This window comes from Centropristis striata, chromosome 5 (assembly GCF_030273125.1).
Source record: "Centropristis striata isolate RG_2023a ecotype Rhode Island chromosome 5, C.striata_1.0, whole genome shotgun sequence".
In the NCBI taxonomy this organism is placed as follows: Eukaryota; Metazoa; Chordata; class Actinopteri; order Perciformes; family Serranidae; genus Centropristis; species Centropristis striata.
Window position 1 is genome coordinate 8,054,003 of NC_081521.1, and position 21,127 is coordinate 8,075,129.

The window sequence follows — 21,127 nt, forward strand, 5'->3', positions numbered from 1 at the left end:
GATAAAATCAATATACAGCAGACAGTCAGTGACTGGCTGGTGAAAACATCTGCTACAGATGGATATTCTGCTAAGCAGTTGGTGGAGACTAAACAAAACTAAAAGAGATAATATTGGACTGGTGTTGGTTATTTCTGTAGAGTGGCCGGAGAAGTAGACGTTTAAAAATCTCCAATTATTGTTCTTTTTCGCTCATTTTTTGTCGGCCGTCCCATTCATTTCAATGCAAAATTTTGGCCAGTTTTCTCGTATTCTGTAGAGAAAAGTAATAGCACACCGATCCCGATCAAACCGCACGTTTTGATATTTAATTTGTCCTGCAACTCTTCAAGTTGTATGACTAGTAGCGGGATGAAATTGCGTCCGGAAGAGGAAGAAGAAGAAATCCACAGTATAACAGTAGCACAGCACTGGTCCCTACAGCTATTGCTGTATGGGACCAGTGCTGGGATTGCTGTATGGGACCAGCTATTGCTGTATGGGACCAGTGCTCGGTGCGATTGCCCCGAGGCCCTAACTAGACAATTTCTAAAGAAATGTTGAGTGTGCTCTACTTTGGCCCGTGACTCTCAGCCATATATTTATTGACGCTGCCGAGTAGTTGACAGTATATTATCTCTACCGTTACTGAGCTATGTGACAGATCAAGCTTTCAACATGTCTGTCCTGTGTGTGTGTGTGTGCGTGTGTGAGTGTGTGTCTGTATCTCCCTTTATCTATCTGTGTCTGTGTGGCGGCCACCAATCAGAGCAGAGCAATCAACCACAGCTGCTGCTCCTGAGACATTTGACGCCACTGAGAGAGAGAGAGAAACCGCTGAAAGTTCCCCTCGAACAGAAAGCATTTTTGGCCAAACCGTAGTTCCTATCATTGAACCGACTTCACTTTGAGCATCCTGAGTTCTTCCTGAACGTCTACATATGTGTTTTGAAGAAAAATTAAGAAACTTTTTTAAAGAGAGATCAGAAGAAACTGATATATCTGCTTTCCTCCAGAAATTTTCCTGCCTTTTCAACATGGCGGTCTATGAGGCTGTTGGTGCGTGTTGGTGGATCATCTGTGGTCCTACGTCCAAACTACAACTCTGACAGCTTTAGCAGACCAATGTGAGCGAGAAAATGAATTTTCCTACGTTTGTATGTATAAATTATTTATCTAGAGTGGTATCTGTGGCCTCGAGCGCAGTTTCTCTAGCCATGGTGTCATCCACTCTAGCCTCTGCATTAGGTAACATTCAGGGGATTTTATGGCGTGTTTTTGCCAAATAATTTGAAAACCGTTTGCTGAAACCCTTAGAAAAGTCATAGCACACTTATCATGGCCGAGTAGTTTATGTGCAACCAAAACTCCGGGAGGAGAAGTCGACAGTTGCTCGAGTACTGGACTTAATTACAATTTTGAGGTACTTGTACTTGACTATTTCCACAAATGTAACTTGATACTTCAACTTCACTACATTTTAGAGGCAAATATTGTACTTTATTATGTGTTTAAAACTGAGGTAGGTAAACATAATGAACAGAAAAAAAGAAAGGGAGTGTAGAGTTCACCCTGTCACTGTGCAGACAATCACAAACCAGGATTTACATTTACAGAAACATTTAAAAGAAAAGAGAATACAAAAACACAATTGCAGCAGTAAAAAAAAGACTCAGTTGTAACAGGAGTACATAGAAACACAATAAACAGTTATGGAAGCTCAAAAAATGTACATGTAAGCTGATAAACTGCTGAAATGTCTTTGGACATGGACACTGTCCAACATCAACATAACAGAACTAATTCTACAGACAAAGCAGAGTAAATTAAAGCATTTGCTGGGTCTATGAGGACTGAGTCGTACTGCCAATGCAATCAAATTATTGGATCCTCTTCTGCAGGGCATTTCAGTATGGCCCCACAGGACTCACACAGTATACACAGTGATGTGTTCTCACTCTGCATCCATCCAGCTCTCCTAAACAGGAGAAGGCTTAGACACAATTCTTCTTTTATGAACTATCTCCACATGAAAAGCAAGACCCGCCTGTGAAAACCACCTCTGCACACAGACCTGTCCCACAGTTCTTTCCGCTCGAGCAGATCTTGTATTTCACTCCCATCCGATGTTCATGACGGGAGATTATACAAACCCAGTGCATTATGAAGTATTTGGTACCGGCCAGCCTTCCCAAAAGCTCCAATGACGTCACTGGATCAAACGGTAGAAGACCCAGCAGGTGAAGACGACCCAGTGGCCCGCCCAGTTCAGTTCAGACCACCTCTGGATGGTGTGGATGGCTGCATAACCCTGCACACAGGAACAACACACAAGCAAAGACCATCTGAGTTTCATGTGTCAGTCTGTACAATCCTGATCATTGTGGTGTAATCAAGTGCTTTGGAACAAAAATGAAATTTGAAATAGGCCAGAGGTCCCTCTGGACTGAGGAGAGAGCCTGTGACAAGATATAGCAGTTACTTTCACAACTATAAGGGATAAAATGACTAAATGTGACTAAAACTTAAAAAAAAAACATTTTTTACATAAAGACTAATAGCCTAATATAATAGCTGCCAAAATAAAGACTTATTCAGTAAAAATCTCACTGTGTCGCCCACTAGAGCTTGTTGACATATTCATTTCTTAGTACTCAAGTTGCTCTCACCTCTTCTACTTCCTGTTCATCAAGTCCAGGATCAAACATGGAGCCCAGGTAGGTCAGGTGGAAGATAGCCAAGAGGCTGAAAACCAGGTTCAGCAACATCACCCAATATTCCTAGAGGTCAAAGGAGCAAGAATAAACTGTGGAACAGCTGCAAGAACATCCTGATGGATGGATGCTAGATGGATGGATGGATGGATGGATGGATGGATGGATGGATGGATGGATGGATGGGTGGATGGGTGGATGGATGGATGGATGGATGGATGGATGGATGGATGCTAGATGGATGCTAGATGGATGGATGGATGGATGGGTGGATGGGTGGATGGGTGGATGGATGGATGGATGGATGGATGGATGGATGCTAGATGGATGCTAGATGGATGGATGGATGGATGGATGGATAGGTTGGTGGGTGGATGGATAGATGGATGGATGGATGGATGTCTCAACTTGTTTAACCCTTAAGGAGTAACTAAACACTGCCTGAAATGAGTCCATACAGTCATTGATCAGGTTGTTGAGGTGATCTGATGTATGAGACACAAACGAGCCTTTCCTCTACAAACTGATATTGAACAAACCTTCCAGTTGGTGTTTGACTGGGTTGATTATGCCATGGTATTTATGTCTGTTATGTGTATGTCACAACAAACTTTTTAGTTTAAATTTTTAGTCATTACTTGATGTTTTCTCTGACTTTAAATCCATAAAGATTTGTAAAAAATATGATTCTAAATCAAGTTTCAAGCAACTTTGTGCTTCCCTCAAGTGGCATGTAAACTGGGAACTGTAAAATGAAAGATGCATTGCCTGCTGACTAAGCTGGACCTACCTTCTTGTGCTGGTGGCTGCAGTCAGAGCTGCAGGGCCTGGACAGGATGCAGGCACTGAAGATGGATGCAAGCCTCTTTCTTAGAACTGAGGATGAGAGAAAAAAGACCATTCAAGTGTGAGAAACAAACCTGTTCTCTTTAATGAACAATATCATCACAGTAGTCCTTAAGTAAACCACAATGCTGGCATCAGAGAGGAATCTGCTGTAGAACAGGTCTTGGTCAGCCCTCAGGGGTAAATAATAGTTCTACACCACCTTCGATGGTTCAACTTTCACTATTTGATACTCTTATGCATAAGCAGATATGATAAACATACCATGTTCAACATATGTGATGAAGCCCAAAGAGAGGAGAACAGCTCCCAGGTGGAAGCTCAGACCCTGCAACAAACAAGCAGCACATTAAGAGGAAGTAATGGCGACTTCTTATATTACATCATCATTGTCAGAGTAAGTGTTCAGAGCAGGCGGCAACCTCCGGGTCTGAGCAGGGAGGCAAACCAGGAAGTGCCTTAAGCTGCATTCTACCAAAAATTCCAGCAGGGGGCGCCAAGTTTGGATGCAAAAACATTTCTGTGCATTCATTTCAATGCAAATGAGAAAACTTCTCACTTGATTTATTATCTCAGAAATTTTTTTAGGACAACACTAGGGATGGGTACCTTTCACATTTGAATCGATACGGTACCGATACCCGGTACCTGGGAATCGGTACCGGTACTCAACGGTACCAATTTTCGGTACTTTTGCGTAACATATTTATTTCTCAAAATATAAACTTTAAAAAATATATCAAAACAATATAAAATCCAGGATGAGCAGTGCTTTATTGTTGAGTGAACATGCATTTTGTAACATGAAGGTTGCAGTGTTATTAAAGAATGCAGAGGAGCTCTCAGGTGGCAAAGCACGGAGGAGAAAAAAAAAAAGTTGCAAGTGCATGTGTGATTTGTTGTGATGACGTCATAGCTGTGCGGCGCAGCACCGGTCAGACAGTATTGTGGGCATAGCATGGTGGAATAAACAAAGTTGAGTCGGGCTGCTCTGTGCACATATCGAGGATGACGCAGGAGTCCGAGGGATTTAATTTCAGCGAGGCAGTTTGGAGTTAAGTGGCAGGTAATATTCCTGAGTTGAAGAGCGGAGTATTAGCGGAGGACCAGAGATGCAGCAGCTAGCTGCTAGCTGCTAATGAAAAGTCTACGGATGATTGGAGAGAGCAAACGGAGTAAGGAAGGTCCAATCTGGAGGCAGACGAAGGCCAAGCCCGGGTAGAGACATTGGAGAGATAGTAGCTGGCGGCTAGAAGACCTAGAGCCGGCTGTTGGTCTCTGTTCCGCGGTGGAAGAGGGCAGCAGTTAGCGGCCGCGGTGAGCAGACAGGACCAGACGAGGAGGTAAATACATTTAAAAAAATAGTGCGATCGTCAGCACGCTTGTTAATCAAAGACGTCAAATGAAAACGGGTTGAAATCAATGATCAGTTTAAAGTTAACGCCGTTTAGGTACCGAAACATGGTACCGTTTGATTTTACATGAATCGGTACTCGGTAGTACCGACGGAATTCGGTCGGTACCTATAAAAGTACCGAATTCGGTACCCATCCCTAGACAACACTAAGGTTTCAGAACATTAATGTCTGGCTTTCTGAAGTTCATTTCCATGTCCTGTAAGTTGTTGCAGCAATTTTAGGGTTAATAACCTCTGTTCAACACATTCTGTGCAGAATTAGACCATTTTATTTGAATATTAATCTTTAAATATATTGATTTGATTTCAAGATATTTTGAAGATTTCTGTTTTTTCAGCAATTGCATATTTCTGGAAACTGCTGCTTATTGTGAACATGCCTATGAACGCTAGCTTATATAAGATATATCGATATATTTTTAAATGTGATATGGAATTAGACCATATCGCATATATTGATATAGTATTTTTTTTCTTTCTTTATATATAAATGCTGCCCTTACTAGGGTTTGTCATATTTAGTTCTCTTCATAATGTTCGTAATTCTTTTCTCATATAAATATATTTATTTCAGAAAAAGATGGTCTATTTTTTTTCATAGGCTATTTTTATTTAAGAAATGTTTTTATTTAAATGTGCACTTTATGGAGCTTTGATTTTTTTTAAAGGGACTCCTGTTGTTTTACAGTATTTATATTCACTTAAATAAACGGTTTCAATAAAACTACTTGTGACATGTCATATTTGACTTTGACTGATTATTTGCTCTCACTTTGCGATAAAAATATCGGGATATATACCGTATATCGATATTCAGCCTGAATACATCAGGATATGACTTTAGGTCCATATCGCACAGCCCTAATTCTGGGTTATATAAAAATGTAACTACTGGATAAATGAGACTTGGATTAAACTGCATTTATTGTGTGAGTGTTTATAAATGAATGTTTTAATATAGCTTTGCTGTTAAATGCTACAAACATTTACTTGAATTCATCAAGGAATTTCTTAGATCAGTGGTTCTCAACCTTGGGGTCCCGACCCCAATTGGGGTCGTGAGATGATTTCTGGGGGTTGTCAAATCATTTTGGAAGTCAGCTCTGTCTGCACTGTGTTAAAGTGTTCATGTGTTAATGAGTTTTAGTCTTTTTGGTCATTTAGTGTATTTTTTTTGGTCATTTTGTGCTTTTTTTAGTCATTTTTCTGTCTTTTTTTGTCATTTTTTTGTCATTTTGTGTTTGTTTTTTGTCATTTTGTGTCTTTTTTTGGTCATTTTGTGTCTTCTTTTGGGTCATTTTGTGTCTTTTTTGGTCATTTTGTTTCCTTTTTTGGTCATTTTGTGTCTTATTTTTGTCATTTTGTGTCTTTTTTTGGTCATTTTGTTTCTTTTCTGGGTGATCTGAACTGTGCGTGTGAGATTGTGTTCAGTGAGCGGGGGTCGTGGACAACATGCATGTTAAATTGGGGGTCGTGACTCAAAAAGGTTGAGAACTACTGGTTTAGATCATCATGGAGTTCAAGAAACAAAGTTTTCTTCATGAATTCATGTTAACACAAGGAGAGTAATGATCCTCCTCCCTTTAACATTCAAAAGATTTTCTATCAGTGCAACAGTTTTCACGTGTTACTTTGTTGCCGTGAAGGTTGATTGACTTACAAGAATAATTACTTCACATAATTTAAGGGTACTTTATCTTAAAATGGTCTTTTACTCACATGTAGTAGAGCGCTGGCTGTGTATGTCACCAGGATGGCAGCAAATGTTCCCAGTTTCATGGCGTTTTTAAACACATCTGATGAACATGGAGTAGAATACAGTTAACATAAAACATAATGACTAAATATAAATACCGTTTTTAATGTAACTTTTCATAAAAGCATACAAATGCATTTTTTAAAATATGTTTTAATGTGACAAATTAGCCGATTCTAGCTAGTAATCACTAATATCTGTAATTATCAAAAAATATGTCGATTTATCATGTAACCCAAGGCAAAACAAATTAAGAAATAATGTAATGTGGCATTTAAATTCATGGCCACAGTGATGTCACACTGTAAAACCATAACATATTCAAATGACTGTCACATATGACAAAGAAAAATGGTAAAACTGCAAATTGTAGCAAATTGTAAATCTTTGAGGTTACAATGCCAGAAACTTCTACCATTAAGCCAAGAGAAGGCTTGAAAACTAATCCAATATAGAGAGCCCACTAGGGCAGTAGTTCTCAACCTTTTTGAGTGGCGACCCCCAATTTAACATGCATGTTGTCCGCGACCCCCACTCACTGAACACAATCTCACACGCACAGTTCAGATCACCCAAAAAAGAAACAAAATGACCACAAAAAGACACAAAATGGCCAAAAAAAGACACAAAATGGCCAAAAAAAGACACAAAATTACCAAAAAAGAGACACAAAATGGCCAAAAAAAGACACAAAATTACCAAAAAGACACAAAATGACTAAAAAAGACACAAAAGGACCCAAAAAAGAAACAAAATTACCAAAAAAGTCACAAATTGACCACAAAATAATAATTAAAAAAAAAGACCAAAAAAAGACACAAAATGACAAAAAAACACACACAAAATGACAAAAAAAAGAAACAAAATGACCAAAAAGTCACAAATTGACCACTAAAACACATTAACACATGAACACTTTAACACAGTGGAGACAGAGCTGACTTCCAAAATGATTTGGCGACCCCCAGAAATCATCTCGCGACCCCAATTGGGGTCCCGACCCCAAGGTTGAGAATAGCTGCACTAGGGGAAAATCAGAACATGTCCCCTTTAACCCTTGTGTTGTCTTAGGGGTCAAAAATGACCTGTTACTATGTTTAACAGCAGGGGAAACCGCCTTATAGATCGTTTTTCAACTTGAAATTCAATGACTTTTCCTAGAATCACCCCAAAATGAGAAAAAGTTAAACATTACCTTTGTTCATATTTCCATGAAAGCTGTTCACCAACAGGGTACAAATCTTGTCTTAGGGGTCATTTTTGACCCGACAGCTATAAAATAATTTTCATACCACAAAAAATCATAAGAACCATGCACGCATGCTTGCTAAATAATTATGTTTACACCTATGCAGTACCTTTTAGCAATAAAAATAATTAAAAATAAACCCCCTTAGTAAAACAGTAAACCAAAAATGACGGGTGTGCTGTAATAAAAACGAGTGTATTCCACTGATTAAACACAGTTTTCCTCCACTGTAAAGAATGAATGAATTAATTTTATTTATTTATTTATTTTTATTTTATTTTTTTTATTTTAGGACAGACAGTACAGAGCCATTACACATTGCAACATGAAACATGAGACATGAGAAGATAGTTGTACAAACAGGCTTAGCAATTATATTTCACCCGGCTGTCCGTGAAGAGACCTGGGTAGGCAAGATGTTTTTGTAATATTAAAATGTCTTGTTATATTATTAAAATAGCAAATTTTTGCTAAATTTCAAATGCTTTTTTGATATTATAAAACAGCGTTCAGTGGTTGGTTGTTTAAAATTGTTATGTTATAAAAGAGCAGATTTAGCTTTTTGATATTATAAAAACAGCGTTGTTTTAAAATGTTTTTGTGTAATAATTTTAGAGGGAAAACCTCAATATTTACAAGGTTTGTATTGAATGACAGGTTGTTTCTTCATGCAAAATAGATTTGGGTTTTAAAATGCAATCAAAGTGCTTTGTTTAACGGGTGGTGCATACAGAAAGTTAAGACAACACAAAGGTTAAGTTCAGCATCCAGCAGCATATAAAAACACACTGTGGACGTTGTGTTTAACAGACAGACTGGAGGACTTACATGTTTTGAGCCAGTGGGACATGGGGATGTTCCAGGAGGTCACCACCAGCACCATGGAGCGAGGCAGCTCCACCTGTAGAGGCTTCACCACACTCATATCCCTGCAGAGAAAACACACAGATCAGCATTTTGGGAATCCTGTATTTGGGATTCACTATCTGCACTTGAGATAAAGAACTGGGAGGAGTTTAAGAAAAAACATATACAGGTACATCTAAAAACATTTGAATATCGTGAAAAAGTTCAATATTTTTTTCTCGTATATTATATAGATTCATTACACATAGAGTGAAATATTTCTTGTAATTTTGATGATTCTGGCTTACAGATAATGAAAACCCAAAACTCAGTGTCTCAGAAAATTAGAATATTACATAATATCAATAAAAAATAAGGATATTTTAAACACAATTGTTAGGCTTCTGAAAAGTATCTTCATTTCTATACACTCAATACTTGGTTGGGCTCCTTTTGCATGAATTACTGCATTAACCCATTTAAACTGGGAAAGCATTACCGCATTTCTACCATTAAGGCTGGGACAGCGGATACGTCGTTTTGTAGTATTTGTATTTTTTTCCACCTATTTTCGGTCTCTTGGCCAATGAAATGCATCAGAATCATGATCAGAATACACGTGGGAGTGTCGCAATGCATCATGGGACTTTCCCAGAACTTATAAATCATGGCTGAAGACGACTATAGCGGAGGCATATCTATCTATCTATCTGTCTATCTATATATATATATATATATATATATAGATATATATCTATGAGCGGAGGAGCTCAGCAGTAAGTGACGGAAGAGATCTTGATGAAAACAGCGCCGATGATTTTATTGATGATCTGGACTTTGAACCCTTGGAACCAATCGACCAGATTTATGGATGAGGAATATGTTTTTAGACGACATATTTTCACCAAAGAACAGACAGATTTGTGGCCATCTAGAGATAATAATATTATTATTAATAATCTATTAATAATAATAATAATAATAATAATAATTGATTGTGATGATATAAGAAATCATGACTGTTTATGTCTTATATTACTTTATGCATAGCTGCGTACCCTGAAAAGTGCAATATATAAAATGTATTATTATTATGATAATTATTATTATTTTTATTATTACAGTAGGCTAATGAGAACTATGTCTATTTCTTCCAATGGTCATATCATGTTTGCATCTTGCTAATAGGCATGTATTAGTATTATGCATAGGATTTTTATTCAGTCAAATGTAACATTTGCTGAGTTTGTTGATTTTTTAAAAAACTTTATTGAAGGTTTGGACAAATAACTCAATTTCTCATGAAAGCCACGGGTATAAGCTGTCAAATACTTTTGAATTTCATTTCTATCTGCTACAGAGGCTGAAAAATCTTCTGTTGAATTTCCAGAAAAACTTCAGGTTTTAGGGGTTCTTTCAAAATCGCCCAGAGGTTCAAATATTGAACTTTTTCATGATATTCTATTTTTTTTTTTTTTAGATGTACCTGTATGTAACTGTAGAAAGAGCTGTGTTGTGTCAAAGTCACTTGATGGAATGCTTTTCCTCTATTTCATGTGAAAAACATGGACATCAAATAATTTTACGTGTGGTATTTAGATTATGTCTTTAATATATATATATGTACAATGTACCATCTGCAGCATGTAGTAATATTACTGTGCTGTCATTGTATTTAATGGCTTATTCAAGAAACAATATTGTGCCAAGTGAAGTTGGTTTCTGAAATGCATGAGGACCTTTGTTGTGAAGTGGAATGGGTGATTTTTTAGTGTCCACGTAGTTTTATGGAGTAAAACCTTGATGTCTGGTGACCTGCCAGCCTGCAGGAACTATCAGTTCTTTGTCCGGAACCGGCCAGAACTCTGACTCTGGATGTTGGTAGAACAAGCTAATAGCTTTGTGTCCACTACACCAGCTATTCTCAACCTTGGGGTCGGGACCCCAATTGGGGTCGCGAGATGATTTCTGGGGGTCGCCAAATCATTTTGGAAGTCAGCTCTGTCTCCACTGTGTTAAAGTGTTCATGTGTTAATGTGTAGTCTTTTTGGTCACTTAATGTCTTTTTTTGTCATTTTGTGGGGTGTTTTTTTTTTTTGTAATTTTGTGTCTTTTTTTGGTAATTTTGTGGTCAGTTTGTGTCTTTTTTAGTCATTTTGTGTCTTTTTTGGGTAATTTTGTGTCTTTTTTGGTAATTTTGTGTCTTTTTTGGTAATTTTGTGGGTTTTTTTGGTAATTTTGTGGGTTTTTTTTGTAATTTTGTGTCTTTTTTTGCCATTTTGTGTCTTTTTTTGGTCATGTTGTGTCTCTTTTGGTAATTTTGTGTCTTTTTTTGATCATTTTGTGTCATTTTTTGGTCATGTTGTGTCTCTTTTGGTAATTTTGTGTCTTTTTTTGATCATTTTGTGTCATTTTTTGGTCATGTTGTGTCTTTTTTGGTAATTTTGTGTTTTTTTTTGGTAATTTTGTGTCTTTTTTTTGCCATTTTGTGTCTTTTTTTGGTCATGTGTCTTTTTTGGTCATTTTGTGTCTTTTTTTGGTCATGTTGTGTATTTTTTGGTCAATTTGATTATTTTTTGGGTTATTTTGTGTCTTTTCTGACAAATGCCGAAGTAGCAAGTTATTACTTTACAAGGAGTCTCTGCCTGTTTTTAGTTGTTGTCTGCTTCATTATTTGTCCAAAATACGTCGTATCAACTGAGTTTGTCTGATCTGAACTGTGAGATTCTGTTCAGTGAGTGGGGGTCGCGGACAACATGCATGTTAAATTGGGGGTCGCGACTCAAAAAGGTTGAGAACTACTGCACTACACTACTGGCACGAATTTAATACTGCCTAATATCCAAAATTCGGAACTATCCCTTTAAGGTACTGGTACAAATAAAAAGTAGTATTGTACCATTTTTAATGCGATGGTATTGCAATACTTCCCTAGTACCAGGTTCATCTCAATACATTAGAATATGATGGAAAAATCAATTTCCAGCAGTTCAAGTCAAACAGCCCCAACCAAGTATTGAGTCATATAGATGACATATTTTTCAGAGGCCAACATTTAAATATTAAACATACTTTTAAAAATTGGTCTTTTGTAATATTTAATATTAATAATATGTAAGCCATAATCATTATAATTAGAAGAACTTAAAAAAATGAAGGGATGAAATGTTTTATTCTGTGTGTAATGGATCTATATAATGTGTTATTTACACTTTTTGAATTGAATTACTGACATAAATTAACTTTACTACAGGGGTTTCAAATTCCAAATTTGGCCCGCAGTGTAATTTTATTTGGCCCGCGAGGCAATACCAAATTATTATCTTATTATTGTACTATAAAAGCTGACCCACCGGTATTATACGGCGCATTTACCGCTAATACTACAAATCCCACAATGCCCTGCTGTTTTGGCGTGTCAATCAGGACAGGACCCAGAAACGATCCTCTGTGACAGTCGTCATAGCAACCTCAAGCTAGAGCTGTCTCCGAGCTACCCCTTCCCAAAAATGGCGAAAAGAAAGGCAGAATTTGTTAACCTGTTGAAAAAGTTTATTTTGATATTTAAATCAGAAGGATGCAAATAGAAAAGAGGCATACGATTTTTATTTAATTTTTATTTAATAAATTAATGACATTGATGTGTTTTTTATTTGAAATTTGATTTTGCATGTCTGCACTATTTAGTTATATAGTGTATGTTTATAAGCGTTGCTGGTTCCATATTTAATGTTAAAGCAAAACATGTTTGGTATATATTAAAAGGTTTATTTGTTCAATGTTGGCCCGCGATTTTATTCAAGTTTTACATTTTGGCCCGTTGTGTATTTGAGTTTGACACCCCTGCTTTACTATAATGTTCTAAGTTATTGAGATGCACCTGTAGTGTGCAACACCTCTCAGCCAGGTTTCACATATTTGCAAGATGCCACTGCTCTTTTCAGAGGAGTTGATTTGTGAAAGAGGGACAGTTTTTTACTCCTGGTTACCTGGTTAAACACGGCTCCCTCTGCAGTAACCCCTCAGCTCTAACTTACCATCTGACGTTCTCTTTCTCTTCAGTGCAGCCTGCTCCAGCCAGCATGCTGGTGCCCTCACTGAGGTGACCCACAAAGTAGTTGCTGAAGTGGAAGGACACTGCATTCTCATAAGCATGCAGCCACCTGTGGGCACACCACACACACACACACAAACACACACACACACACACACACACACACACACACACACACACACACACCACACACACACACACACACACACACACACACACACACACACACACACACACACAAGTCAAAGACACACATTATCTTTAGTTTGTCTCCAAACTCAAACACTGGAATCATTTTCACTCCATCGTCTTCTAAGACGACATAATTGTTGATAATTGTTGTTTACATAAGCCATCAACATTTTCGCCAGTCGCTCTGATTCTGACACACACACACACACACACACACACGATATAGTGGAGGCTCAGTGCCTTTTTTATGTATAAAAATGTATAAAATATATATATATATATATATATATATATATATATGCAAAATACTAACTTTTAAGGTGAAATTGAGCATTATTTGTGTCATTTTTTTAAGGCCGACATAAATATTCAATCAATATCACTTTTAAATGTTCCAGTTGGTATTTTGCATATATCTATGTCTTATATATACATAAAAAAGACACTGAGCCTCCACTATATCCTTGCTCTGACCCTAGACTATAGATCCAGAAACTTAATTTCCTCATCTTTGATTGCCTACTTACAAAAAAACTAAGGGGAAATGGTCCAATGACTGTGCAAGATGGGCAATTGGCCATTTGATATACAAATTAGAAGGTCAAAAACTCAAAATTTCGTTTGGGAACCATTTTTTTTGGACTCAGCACCCTTGAGATATGTAAGGTAGGCCAGTTCCCGACTTGTACCCATAAATGCTCCTCACTTCTTATAGGAGGCCTTTTTTCTTAATTAAAATGAAGATGTGCCTTACTTCTGTGTGAATGTGTTTCCTTGGATGGGGATTATCAGAGGGAAGAGGTAGGGGGCCACACAGCTGGAGACCAGCAGACACATCTGACTCTTCAGGAGGCTGAGGGAGGAGCTCCACAGCCAGGACCAGCTCTGAGAACACACCACCTCATCACCACCACACCTCTACACATGAAGAACAGAGCTGCAGCTACATCAAACACTCACAAGTTTCTTCCCCTCCACGGCGCTCTGATAGGTGGAGAAGCTGATCCAGGGGCCGAAAACCACGGTCCCCACAAAGAGGACGTAGCCCAGGAACTCAGCGGGGGACGGCAGGCTGCCCACCGAGCCTCGGTCCAGGTCAAAGGCCAGGGAGATGGCCTTCATGGCCACCACCATCTGAGAACCTGACACACACACACACACACAAACACCATTACTGACTTCAACTAGATTTACAGACAACATACACACTGGGCATGGACCAGGATCATGGTGGGACATACAGGTACAAAAAAAAAATTTGAATATCATCGAAAAGTTCAATATTTTTTGTCTATCATTTCATAAAGTGAACTTGTATATTATATAGATTTATTATACATACAGCAGGGGTGTCAAACTCAAATACACAGTGCGCCAAAATTTAAAACTTGGACAAAGTCGCGGGCCAACATTGATATTTATTGAAAAAATTAACCTAAACAAGTTCAAACGAAATGGAACAAGCAAAGCTTGATATAACGTAATATTGCAAACATGCAAAATCGAATATCAAATAAAACAAACAAACACATCAACGGCATTCATTTCTTAAATAAAATTTAAATAAAAATCTTATGTCCCTTAATTTTATATGCAGCCTTCTTTAAATTTAAATTTAACAGTAATCTTTTTCTGCAGGCTAAAAATAAATGTAAGAATAAAATAACAATAATAAACCAAATGATTAATAATAATATCCTTCAATGAATGTGCAGCCATTCAAGCCCATGCCTTGGACTAGCAAGAAAAAGTGCATAAAGACAACTTTAATTGTTGCTCAGTTTGCTACACACTGATCTACTGTATAATAATAATAATAATAATAATAATTTGGTATTGCCTTTCTGGGCCAAATATAATTATACTGCGGGCCAAATTTGGCCCGTGGGCCAGAGTTTGACACCTCTGACATAGAGTGAAATATTTCAAGCCTGTTTTTCTTGTAATTCTGATAATTATGGCTTAGAGATGATGAAAACACAAAACTCAGTGTCTCAGAGAATTAGAATATTACATAAGATAAAAAAAGAGAATTTTTTAAAAACAAATGTCAGTCTTCTGAAAAGTATCTTCATTTCTCTCCATCAATACTTGGTTGGGCTCCTTTTGAATCATGAATTAGTGCATTAATACTTGGTGGCATGGAGGAGATCAGCCTACAGCACCATGTAGCTTTTATAGCAGCCTTCAGCTCATCTGGTGTCTCACATCTTCCTCTTGACGACAGCCCATAGACTCCTATGGGCTTCAGGTCAGCCCAGTTCTCTGGCCAGTCCAGCCCATAGACTCCTATGGGGTCACTGCAGCAGCTTTTGGTACCTTACCAGTGTGTAAATTTGACTGGCAAAAAACATGATCAATGAGACTGATCAGTCAATCAGTGAACCTAAGTGACTAAATAAAAACTAAATATTTACCTCTGATTTTATGCCAGGTCACCATGTCGATCAAATGCAACTCCCTGAAATGAAAAGGAAGAAAAATACCATCAAAGACTTTAATTTATCACCAGAAATTAGGAGGTTTGCTTATCTACTAATGAAATGAATGAATAGGGAAACTAAAAATGGAACGGCCAGACAATAACTCAACAAGCAATGTAAACATACAGTTCAGCACAAAGTTCAGCAGAAACATGACCAGTGTTTCCCACACATAGACCATTCTGTGGCGCACCCCCACATAATGGAGACCAACCGCCACAAAAATGATTCTGTTATTTTTTTCCCTCTCTCTAGGACATTAAAAAACTGTAACGTCCGTAACGTAAGCCTACGCACAGAAGACACCGCATTCAATCAATAAATACATGTTTACGAACATTCCATGCAATACACACCCATTATAATCTCAGAATTTCTCCAAAAATGATCATGGTCATTGAACAGGGATTGATAAAAAACTATATGACCTATCGAAACGTGGATTAATACACCGATACACAAGACTTGTGTCTACTGTTTAAAGTTTAAATGGAGTCTCTAGGTGAAATTATGCTGGAGAAGTAGACGTTTAAAAATCTCCAATGATTGTTCTTTTTCACTCATTTTTTGTCGGCCGTCCCATTCACTTCAATGCAAAATTTTGGGCAGTTTTTTCGCGACATAAGTCGCGAAAAAATTCGTATTCTGTAGAGAAAAGTAATAGCACACCGATCCCGATTAAACCGCATGTTTTGATATTTAATTTGTCCTGCAACTCTTCAAGTTGTAGGACTAGTAGCGGGACGAAATTGCGTCCGGAAGAGGAAGAAGAAGAAATCCACAGTATAACAGTAGTGCAGCACTGGTCCCTACAGATATTGCTGTATGGGACCAGTGCTCGGTGCGATTGCCCCGAGGCCCTAATTAGTAAATAATTGCAGGCTATTCAAAATGCACATCATCTTAAAATTAAGCGTAGAAGAAGTTATTTTTGTTCAATGCAGCTTTAAGAATTATAACAAATCAGATCTAGTCTGGCAACCAGCCGTTCATTTCTCCGTAGAGGAGGTGTGGTTTACGATCCTCCGGAGCCGTTTATTGGGCGCTTAGAATCTCTATCAAAAGCGTCTGTAGGTAGCTCTTAGCCAATCAGATCAGTTATACCAGATGACGTAGTAGAGCAACAGAGATGGATGTTTGTTGTGTGTGTGTCTGTGAGAGAGTGTTGCTTGCTGCTTTGCTTCTCCAGTTCTCGCTTTCTGCAAGATTATTTATTTTCACACTTTATTCCCCCTCATGTCATTCTGCCACACACATCCACTGATTTTATGGGCAATAAACAAGCTGCTGCTATTAGCTATTAGCCCCGCTACCGTAACGCCGGTGATCTGGCTACGAGGCGGGGGACAGCGGAGCCGCCAAGAGACCTTTCGCCTTTCAACTTATGCTCTAAACTATTTAAAACACCATCTACAGCTAAAGAGAGTTTCGTGTCTGCAGCAGCCATGTTGGATCAGTAAGAAAACTACAAGCTTCCAAGTGCCGAGTAGTACGCGTCGTCTTGCCGTCCCTCCCCGTTCTGTGATTGGATCCCTAAAACAGGGCTAAGAAACCTCTCTGGTTGCCAGACTGGATGGAGGTTCGAAATTAAATTCGGGCTCGCAAGGCAGTATGGGTATACCCATGCTAGTTTTGCTGTGTTTTCTCACCCAACAAGGAGGTAGACGAGGATGACGAGGGAGAGTAAGAGGCCCCTGCTGCTGGAGTGTCGGTTGAGGAAGAGGACGAGGTAAAAGAGCAGACTGGGCAGCAGCACCCAGAGCATGTGCTGCTCGAAGAAGAGGAAGAGAGCGTACATCCCCGTCAACACGGACACCACATGCTTCACAGTGGACACTCCTCCTGAGAGACACCAGCACAAAGAGGCACTGAATTACAATCATGTCCCAGAGCCTTTTCTCCTACATCTGAAATCTGAACCACATTATTGGTTGAATTTTTGCTGATTCTCTAAATCAGTAGTTTAATTCTCAACCTTTTTGAGTCGCGACCCCCAATTTAACATGCATGTTGTCCGAGACCCCCGCTCACTGAACACAATCTCACACACACAGTTCAGATCACCCAAAAAAGAAACAAATGACAAAAAAAAAAACACAAAACGACTAAAAGAAGACACAAAATGACAAAAAAAGGAAACAAAATGACCAAAGAAGACACAAATTGGCCACAAAGTGATCAAAAAAAGACACTAAATAGCCCAAAAATACACAAAATGACCAAAAAACCCCACAAAATGACCAAAAACCCACAAAATGACCAAAAAGAAACAAATTGACCAAAATGACTAAAAAAAAGACACAAAATGACTAAAAAAAGACACAAAATTACCAAAAAAAAGTAAAGAAAATGACCAGAAAAGACACAAAATGACTAAAAAAGACACAAAATGACCAGAAAAGACGAAAACACATTAACACATGAACACTTTAACACAGTGGAGACAGAGCTAACTTCCAAAATTATTTGGCGACGCCCAGAAATCATCTCGTAAAGGTTCCGTGAAACTGACACAGATTTCGCTACAATGCAAGTTAATGACAGTCATATCCCGTGGCTATTCCAACATACAAAGTGATTATGTACATTCACTGAGTGAATATTTAGAAAATAAAAAAATATATTTCTCACTAGAAATGTGATCAAAATCCATTTTTTTATGCAGAAACTAAGTCAAAATATTGATTTTTTTCACAAAAAATGAGAACTGTCCGCCATGTTTTTTGTTCTGACCGCCGGGACCTTGAAAGTCACGTGACTTGGAACAAACCAATAGGAACAAATATCCATGGAATAGCCACGGGATATGACTGTCATTAACTTGCATTGTAGCGAAATCTGTGTCAGTTTCACGGAAATTTGAGTGATTCCGTGGCTATTCCACGGATTTTGAGTTAAGCGAATCCGTGGCTATTTCACGGATTCCTGTGAGACCATGTTTAATATTAAGTTATATCAAGCTTTGCTTGTTCCATTTCGTTTTAACTTGTTTAGGTCAATTTTTTCGATAAATATCAATGTTGGCCCGCGACTTTGTCCAAGTTTTAAATTCTGGCCCACTGTGTATTTGAGTTTGACACCCTGCTTTAGTTGAAGGCTTCTGCGTGGCTCACCCAGTCTGAAGCAGAGTCTGCAGGCGAGGCAGAGCAGCAGCAGCCTCCAGACCTGCTGCAGGCCCTGCTGCAGCATGCTCAGCCCACAGCTCTCCGCCAGCTGCATCCACACCGCCAGCCTGCTGGACATGTCCATCCTGCAGCTGGACAGACAGGGACACTATTGGGACATGTTTTACAACTTTAACCCACCAATTAAAATTAAACAAAGACAAAGAAATGAGTACATCCAATATTAACGTGACTAAGGATCAAGGTTATTATAGTTAACGAAAACTAATGAAATAACGAAAACCAGAATTGAAAAAACATTGTCGTTAACTGAAATAAAAATAGAAACTAGAGGTTTTTTTTTTAAAACGATAACTAACTGAAACTGTATTAGAAAACGAATTAAAACTAACTAAAATTATAGTGAAAATGTCCTTAGTTTTCGTTTTTGTCAACTTTTTTCATTCATAATTCAGTGTTTCTATTCGAACATGCAACACATGGTAAATATGTTTACTGAGACTGGGATGTCTACACTCCAACCAAAATTCAAATCACCCAGAACTGTAAGTTAATAACCTTATTGGGGCTGAGATGGTTAAACCAAAGGAAATAAAGGCAAAATGTATTATGACCACTTTGAATCTGGCACCAACACATAGCCCATTACAAAAAAACTAAAACTAACACTAAAACTAATAAAAACTAAACTAAAACTAAGCATTTTCAAAAAATAAAAACTAAACTAAAACTAGAAAATTCACTTTAAAAACTAACTAAAACTAACTGAATTTGAAGACAAAAATTCACAACGAAATTAAAACTAAAACTAATGAAAAATCCAAAACTATTATAACCTTGCTCAGGATGTGCGTTTGGAAGAAACCTGGCTCCCCGATTATCTATAAAGTTAATGATCTATTAATCTTTGCATGGGCAAAATAAAATATGTATATACAGTACTATACAAAAGCCTGTTTTGATAACGGATGCTTTTATTTCGAAAGGACGAAAGACAGTTGATCCTGTCCATGGTAAAACTAAATCAACTGAGATTAAACCATTAAACCATAAAGATAAAGTCAAGGAGTTCAATGTTTTAGCCCCTGAAGAGGCATGACGTTAGTTTTCACAGTAATCTTCATATTTAAATGTGTTTAAATAAGTTTTGGATCAAATTAAACTCAGTAATTCGTGCTAGCAAAGTTTTATACAGTGAGCTAGTTTTGCTCAAATTAATCCTCTTGTATTTCTGTGTGTTTTATAATTGTTATTGCAACTTCCAGTTTGCAAAATGTAGCTTTATCCAACTTAAATCTCAGCTCATTGGTTTATTGACGTACGACCACAGAACTGAACGCTTGGCGTGTTCCAGTTCAGTGATAAATAAAAATAAAAGAGTACACAGATCGATTCAAAATTCCACGTGATCGACCCAAATCGATCATCGATTAATTATTTCCATCCCTAATCGTGACAACCTTCGCGAAGTGAGTGTTAATGTATGACAGCATTAGTTTTAGTGAGGTGTTCCTAATAAACTGGACATCTCTACAGACACAACATGTTCTAACGTTACCCTTTGTCCAACATGTTTATCTCTGCACTACATGGCGTCTTATAAGCAACGTTAAAAACTTTCTCTAAACACAGAAGTTAACATGAAACACGCAGCGGTTAGCTAGGTGCCTGCAAAACTTTCGGGTGCTAACGTCAACGTTACTTCTGGGCTATTATTCGTGCTTAAGTTAACTTTAAATTGCGTTAGTATTGCAAAAACAAATCCGCGCAATTCAGTGAAATGTGGCGGAGTCTATCGTTCAGGTGCAGAGAGCCAAAGCGTTACAACTACCGTGTATTTATTATTAGCTAGTTAGCTCAGAGGATGCAGGAGCAGATCCAGACCAGGAGCAGTGAGGAGTCACGTTAAAGGCAGACAGAGCTCCTCTCCTCAACAAGGATCCTACCGAGCGAGGAGGGTAGGAGGAGGACAAGACACGGGTTCAAATCACGTCACGCTACGTCTCATTGCTCTCTTATTTTATGTCTCCTCGCTCCTCTATCCTCGCTTGACCCGGAAGTCCTTCTGGTGTGCCATATTTACTACCATCCCACAGCTCGAGGATCGAGGAGGGATATCCGAGGAGCCATGAGCGAGGATACATGGTTCACGGAAGTCTTTTACCGTAGACACGCCCCCTTTCTGTATACCGTCAATGATTGGACGCTGAAGGTGTCTTCTCCTTGGTGTAGCTTTGTCTTCTCCTTGTTTTACTCTCCTTGTGTAGCTTTGTTCACCTACATGAACTGGAGCAATACTGCACTTCTATTATTAGATAGATAGATAGATAGATAGATAGATAGATAGATAGATAGATAGATAGATAGATAGATAGATAGATAGATAGATAGATAGATAGATAGATAGATAGATAGATAGATAGATAGATAGATAGATAGATAGATAGATAGATAGATAGATAGATA

At 38.1% G+C, this 21,127-nt stretch overlaps 1 protein-coding gene across 2 annotated transcripts; it reads right to left on the minus strand.

The window, feature by feature from the left end:
• Positions 1-1,457: 1,457 nt before the first annotated feature.
• LOC131972197 (protein-serine O-palmitoleoyltransferase porcupine-like) lies at positions 1,458-20,749 on the minus strand. 2 transcript variants are annotated; one of them, XM_059333984.1, is made up of 13 exons: positions 20,608-20,749; positions 18,650-18,792; positions 17,186-17,378; positions 15,471-15,514; positions 14,014-14,195; positions 13,808-13,938; positions 12,845-12,970; positions 8,790-8,890; positions 6,676-6,752; positions 3,804-3,867; positions 3,484-3,569; positions 2,649-2,759; positions 1,458-2,290 (listed from the first exon to the last, which is right to left on the minus strand). In XM_059333984.1, exons 2-13 carry the CDS (start codon positions 18,783-18,785, stop codon positions 2,189-2,191), a joined length of 1,353 nt encoding a protein of 450 aa, XP_059189967.1. In that variant the 5' UTR covers positions 18,786-18,792; positions 20,608-20,749; the 3' UTR covers positions 1,458-2,188. The 2 variants fall into 2 exon arrangements, with proteins under 2 accessions (XP_059189967.1, XP_059189966.1); XM_059333983.1 differs by having other exon boundaries at positions 20,493-20,650.
• Positions 20,750-21,127: the final 378 nt, after the last annotated feature.